The sequence below is a fragment of the Macadamia integrifolia genome, unplaced genomic scaffold, assembly GCF_013358625.1.
Source record: "Macadamia integrifolia cultivar HAES 741 unplaced genomic scaffold, SCU_Mint_v3 scaffold1051, whole genome shotgun sequence".
Lineage (NCBI taxonomy): Eukaryota > Viridiplantae > Streptophyta > Magnoliopsida > Proteales > Proteaceae > Macadamia > Macadamia integrifolia.
In genome coordinates, this window is record NW_024868067.1 from 125,488 (window position 1) to 130,619 (window position 5,132).

General features: G+C 38.1%; 1 protein-coding gene across 1 annotated transcript; it reads left to right on the forward strand.

Annotated features, from left to right (window-relative positions):
* The first annotated feature begins 2,223 nt into the window (after nt 1-2,223).
* LOC122062495 (myb-related protein 306-like) lies at nt 2,224-3,748 on the forward strand. Its single transcript, XM_042626140.1, has 3 exons — nt 2,224-2,530; nt 2,682-2,811; nt 2,924-3,748. The coding sequence occupies exons 1-3, from the start codon at nt 2,398-2,400 to the stop codon at nt 3,582-3,584; spliced, it is 924 nt and encodes a 307-aa protein (XP_042482074.1). The 5' UTR covers nt 2,224-2,397; the 3' UTR covers nt 3,585-3,748.
* Nucleotides 3,749-5,132: the final 1,384 nt, after the last annotated feature.

Genomic DNA, 5,132 nt, shown 5'->3' on the forward strand with positions numbered 1-5,132 from the left:
GGGGGTGGAGAGGAGGGATCATTAAGACATTTAGAGTTGATAATTGATGAAACTTTTATGCTTCTTTCCCATCGGAGTAAATTTTGGAGTTTTTGGAAGAACTTTTGGGGAGGCAGAACGAAATTTTCATGTAATTTGGGCTCCATTTTCTCCCACATTCCAATAGGTTCACTTGATTGGGGAAATCAGATAGCGGAGAATGGATTGGGCCTACTGCCAGTTGAAAATGAAATGCAATGATCTTGAATAGGAATCCTACAACGATAGATAGAATCTCCATAAAAATACCACTAAATCAAGCGCCAATGATTTTGTATCCGGTTCAAAATCTTGAATAATTGACCGAAGTAGACCCAATTGAATGCTCGAGTATAAGTTCACCATGCTCATGTGGACAGCTGGGGTTGGCCAGCCTATAGAACTAAAAGGATCCATCCGTAGGCTTGACATGAAATTGTTTTTCCACATACAAAACAAAAACAAAGTAGGTTGTTAGTAGTAGTTCATGAGACCTTGACCATTCTTCGTGTACGTATTACCAACACCGGTACTAACAGGAATAAGGACTCACTTAGAAAGGGGTTGCTCCACCACTCGTGATGAAGGGGAGCACTTGGGATTAGGGTTACTTTCTAAGAGACACTAAACACATATTCCATTTCATTGAAATAGGTTTCACATGGTTCGTATCAACTTGTCGGATTGCTACTCAAACCTGGAGCAATGGGTTGGGAAGGAGGATGAGGGTAAACTTCAATGAAAAAAGGAGAATCGCCGTTTCACAATTGACCCTCTACATCTACCTTTCGCCCTCATGAAAGAAGGGCTGTATAGCGTACGCTAGCACCTCCTTATGGCTATCTCTCTCCTCCCTCCTATGAAATAAACATAGGGAGATGCTAGGGTATGCTACGCAGCTTGGTAAAGTTTTTTCTCCCTCACTCTATTGGAAAAAAAAACCTGAAAGACAATGTGACACTGTGCGCAGCAAAAGAGGGGTTGAAATAACAGCTTCACCCCATGAAAAGTGAAAATTTCATCTTTGTTAACACTTCAGCACACACTCCCATTGACCTCCGTATTAGTACTAGGGCTCCACTGCCTTTCAGGAACCCCCTCTTAGTGGTTACACGCTCGTGAATATTTTGTGTGTACTTTGCGTGTGATGTGCGTGTGGAACTGTAAATGATTTTGGATTATTATTTGACTTGTTCCTTTAGTGTAAAAAGTCATTTCCCTTCTATTTAATGCTGGTAGTTTTCAGACTGTGACCAGTGGTTACTTGTTAATGCAAATCGGATATGCTTAGAAGCCAGTTGAAGAAGCTAATTACACCCGAATCGTCACCAAAAACATAATGATTCATGCATCACAAGCTTTTGGGGTTTAAATTCCTAGAAAACAAACTTCATGGAAGCTAGTACCAAACAGTAAGTCATTAAGGTCTGATGAAAAGTTACCAGCAGCTTCTCTTCCTTTATTTATTTATTTTTATTTAGTAGAGAGTTTTTCTTCTTTATGTGAACGGATCAAGTTCACGTATAAAAATGTTCTCGTACATCCTTGATCCATAGATTTAGAATCTATTAAATGAAGAGAGAGAAAATTAATTCTAAAACCATGGACCAGAGTAGTTCTCGTACATTCTTGTACGTGAACCTGATCCGCTCTCCTTCCTAATTACCTCATAGTAATAATACATTATGTTTTATGAAAAAGACTTTTCATAGAGTTAGCCAAATGGTAAAATAAGTTTGAAAAAATTGAAGAGGAAAGTTCAACATTTAAGCTTATCAAGAAAATGCATGAGATAATTTAAACGTTTTTCTAAATATCTACTGGTCAAAATTATCATAACATCAATCCACTTGACACAACTAAATGAATCACCTAGATATAGTCTTCTGTGGACAGGATCATCATAAAACCTTTGGTAGCATACATCACAGGCGACTTTTGAGGCCTGAAATAAGTAAATGGTGATGTAAATGGTGATTAGGGTTTTCCGGGTGCAGCCACATTGAATGCCACGCGGTTTTGTAAGGCAGCCTTGGCACGGCTGTCTTTTGCAAACCCATGAGTAAATGCTCTTGCTGTCATCTTTTGACTCTTGGGAACCCGTTTCTTTGCTTTACTGGGGTCAGCGTTCATGACTTTTTTTTTTTTCTGCTAAACGTTCATAACTCATTAGTCACTTCTATATATAGAACCGTTGCCTTGGACTCTTGTCTAAGCTTTTCCTTAGGAGGAAGAAAGACTATTGTTCCTAGAGAGAGAAAAAGGAGAAGAAGATAGCAAGAGAGGAGGAAAAACCTCTCTTATATATACACTTGAAGAAAATCTAGGACAGAGGGACACAAGGAAGAGAGAGAGAGAGAGAGAGAGTAACAAGGTGACATGGGTCGACCACCTTGCTGTGATAAAGTAGGCGTAAAGAAAGGGCCATGGACTCCTGAAGAAGACATCATCTTGGTTTCTTATATCCAAGAACATGGTCCTGGGAATTGGAGATCTGTTCCTACCAATACAGGTACTAATTTTTATTTTCGATGTGCGTCTCTTTCTCTCTTGTTTCATCTAAGAAGGATCTGAAATATAGGACACTATTGGATTTACTGGTTTTTTTTTAAGACCCAGCTAGTTTTACTTACCCTGTGCTTTCTTCTGTTTGGGTTTGTCAGGTTTGCTTAGATGCAGTAAGAGTTGCAGGCTAAGATGGACTAACTACCTAAGGCCAGGGATCAAACGTGGAAACTTCACTGATCATGAGGAGAGGATGATAATCCACCTTCAAGCCCTTTTGGGCAATAGGTAATACCATAAACCATCATCCTCTCTTTTATTTATTTATTTTTTTGTAGATTTTCAAGTGGAGAGATTTAGACTTATTTATGAAATTAATAGAGAAGTGATTTTGGTGCAGATGGGCTGCCATAGCTTCTTACCTTCCTCAAAGAACAGATAATGATATCAAGAATTACTGGAATACCCATTTGAAAAAGAAGCTCAAGAAGCTTCAGACAGGAGTTGATGGGAATAACAGAGATGGGTTCTCAGGGTCACAGAAAATCTCCAAAGGTCAGTGGGAGAGAAGGCTTCAAACTGACATTCATATGGCTAGGAAGGCTCTATGTGAGGCCTTGTCCTTGGAGCATCCAAGCGATTTGTCAGACTTGAAGGCCTCCAATGGTAGCTATAATTCATGCATGAGACCGATCCAGACTTCAACATATGCATCTAGCACAGAGAACATATCAAGATTACTTCAAGGATGGATGAAAAATTCACCAAAATCTTCAAAAACCACCTCAGAGACAACTCAAAATTCCTCAAACAACAACATTGTATCACCTGAAGCTTTGGAATCATTATTTGGTGATGTCTCTCAATCTGTGTCTCATGATGAAACAGTGAATTTCTCACAGGAAATTAGCTCCTTCCAATTTGAAAGCAAGCCAATTCTGGGAAGTGAAGAAGCCCCTCTTTCTTTGCTTGAGAAATGGCTGTTGGATGAAGGTGCTCAAGAGCATGAAGAGGATGACCTGATGGAGGCTTCACTACGCGACACTGCCGAGTTGTTCTGAATCTCTTCTTCCTTTTTTTGGGAACTATAGCTTGGAGTCCTTCCTTTTTTATTTTCCCCTTGTTTTGTTCTTTAGTTTAAGCAGATTCCTCCATCAAAGAAAAGAGAAATGTAAATTACAGTAACATCAATTAATTATGTCCTAGTCTGATATGATTAATGTTATCTTTTGGGTGAATGATTAATATATTCAACTATGTCGAGAATTATTTCCCTCAAAATTGAAGAAAATAATAACAATAAAAAAAAAAAAAAAAAAAAAAAAAAAAAAAAAAAGGCCAAATTATCGTACATGTCAAAGATAAGACCCTTCTAATTAAGGAGTCAGCTAAGCTGTTAACGTCCTGAAAAACATATAGGAAATTACAATTATCAAAGTAAGAATGTAAATGTCAGATATCCTCAATTATCGATTTCATGGTGAGCGAAAAGGTCATGGATCTGTCTTGCTGGTAGGCAGTCACATCCTTATTGTCAGAGTCAACAATTAATCATAGAAAACTTTCAGATATTGCTTCTAGCATTAGCATTCGAGAGCGAATTACAACATATATAAAGAAGACCATCTTTACCTGAATTGGGAAGCAAGCTGGCATCACAGTTTAGCTTTAGAAAATCAGATGGAGGAGCCACCCATTTCAAGGTATAAATCTTACATTTATTGCGTATAAATAAGTTCTTGATAGTGAATGTTTATTAAGGTAATAGATTCAACTTAAAAAGCTTTGTACAAGTACTTCACATTGAAGATTGAAGTATTGAACACATACACCTCCGGCTCAAGATAGTGTGATGAGGAAGAGGAATCACCTTACAAATTAAAAAGACCTAGCTAGCCCAACTCAAGAGTTGTATTAAGTGAAGCATGTGGAATAGATTAGTAGCACACATGTGGGCACAGCTTGATTTTAGCTGTTGGACATATACATTAAACTCTCAATCTGTCAATGAGCAGTGAATGAATGAAGGAATGATGTGGTTAGGCTTCCATAGTCCATATTAGAGACAATACATTGTTGTCAATGGCCCATGCTTTGTATCTCCATCTCCTCTATTATTGTGGTAGGGTTTACTATTTCTCAATGCAGTTCTTTCCTTCATGCCATGGCTGGCCCAGTTCACACACACATACACACAAACTCATAAACAAAACTAGCCAAGAGATCCATCAGTACACCTTCACTGTATAAATGAGTTGAAATTTCAATGGGTACCCAAGGAACACATGTGCCTAATTAACTCATTACGGGTATATATATATATATATATATATAGAGAGAGAGAGAGAGAGAGAGAGAGAGAGGACCACATTGCAGATGTAGGAAGAGAGGTCCCACATGGTTGAACGTTGGCATCAGCTAGGGTGATGGGCAATGAATAAGAACAATTCATATTTTGAGAAGAGTCTCTTATTAGTTTAGTTATATTTAATTGAAAAGGGTAGGTGGATACTATATGCTGCTCTGAAATTTCTTCTGTACGGACCAACCATTATTACCATCTTTATGGGACTTTTCTGTGCTGCAATTGCAATGTTATCATATCATTA

What these genes read in the sequence shown, in the direction of transcription:
- LOC122062495 (XM_042626140.1), top strand. Translation starts at nt 2,398, where the DNA reads ATGGGTCGACCACCTTGCTGTGATAAAGTAGGCGTAAAGAAAGGGCCA. An exon ending in ATCTGTTCCTACCAATACAG is followed by an intron (nt 2,531 to 2,681) that starts GTACTAATTTTT and finishes TGGGTTTGTCAG; the next exon opens with GTTTGCTTAGATGCAGTAAG. An exon ending in CAAGCCCTTTTGGGCAATAG is followed by an intron (nt 2,812 to 2,923) that starts GTAATACCATAA and finishes ATTTTGGTGCAG; the next exon opens with ATGGGCTGCCATAGCTTCTT.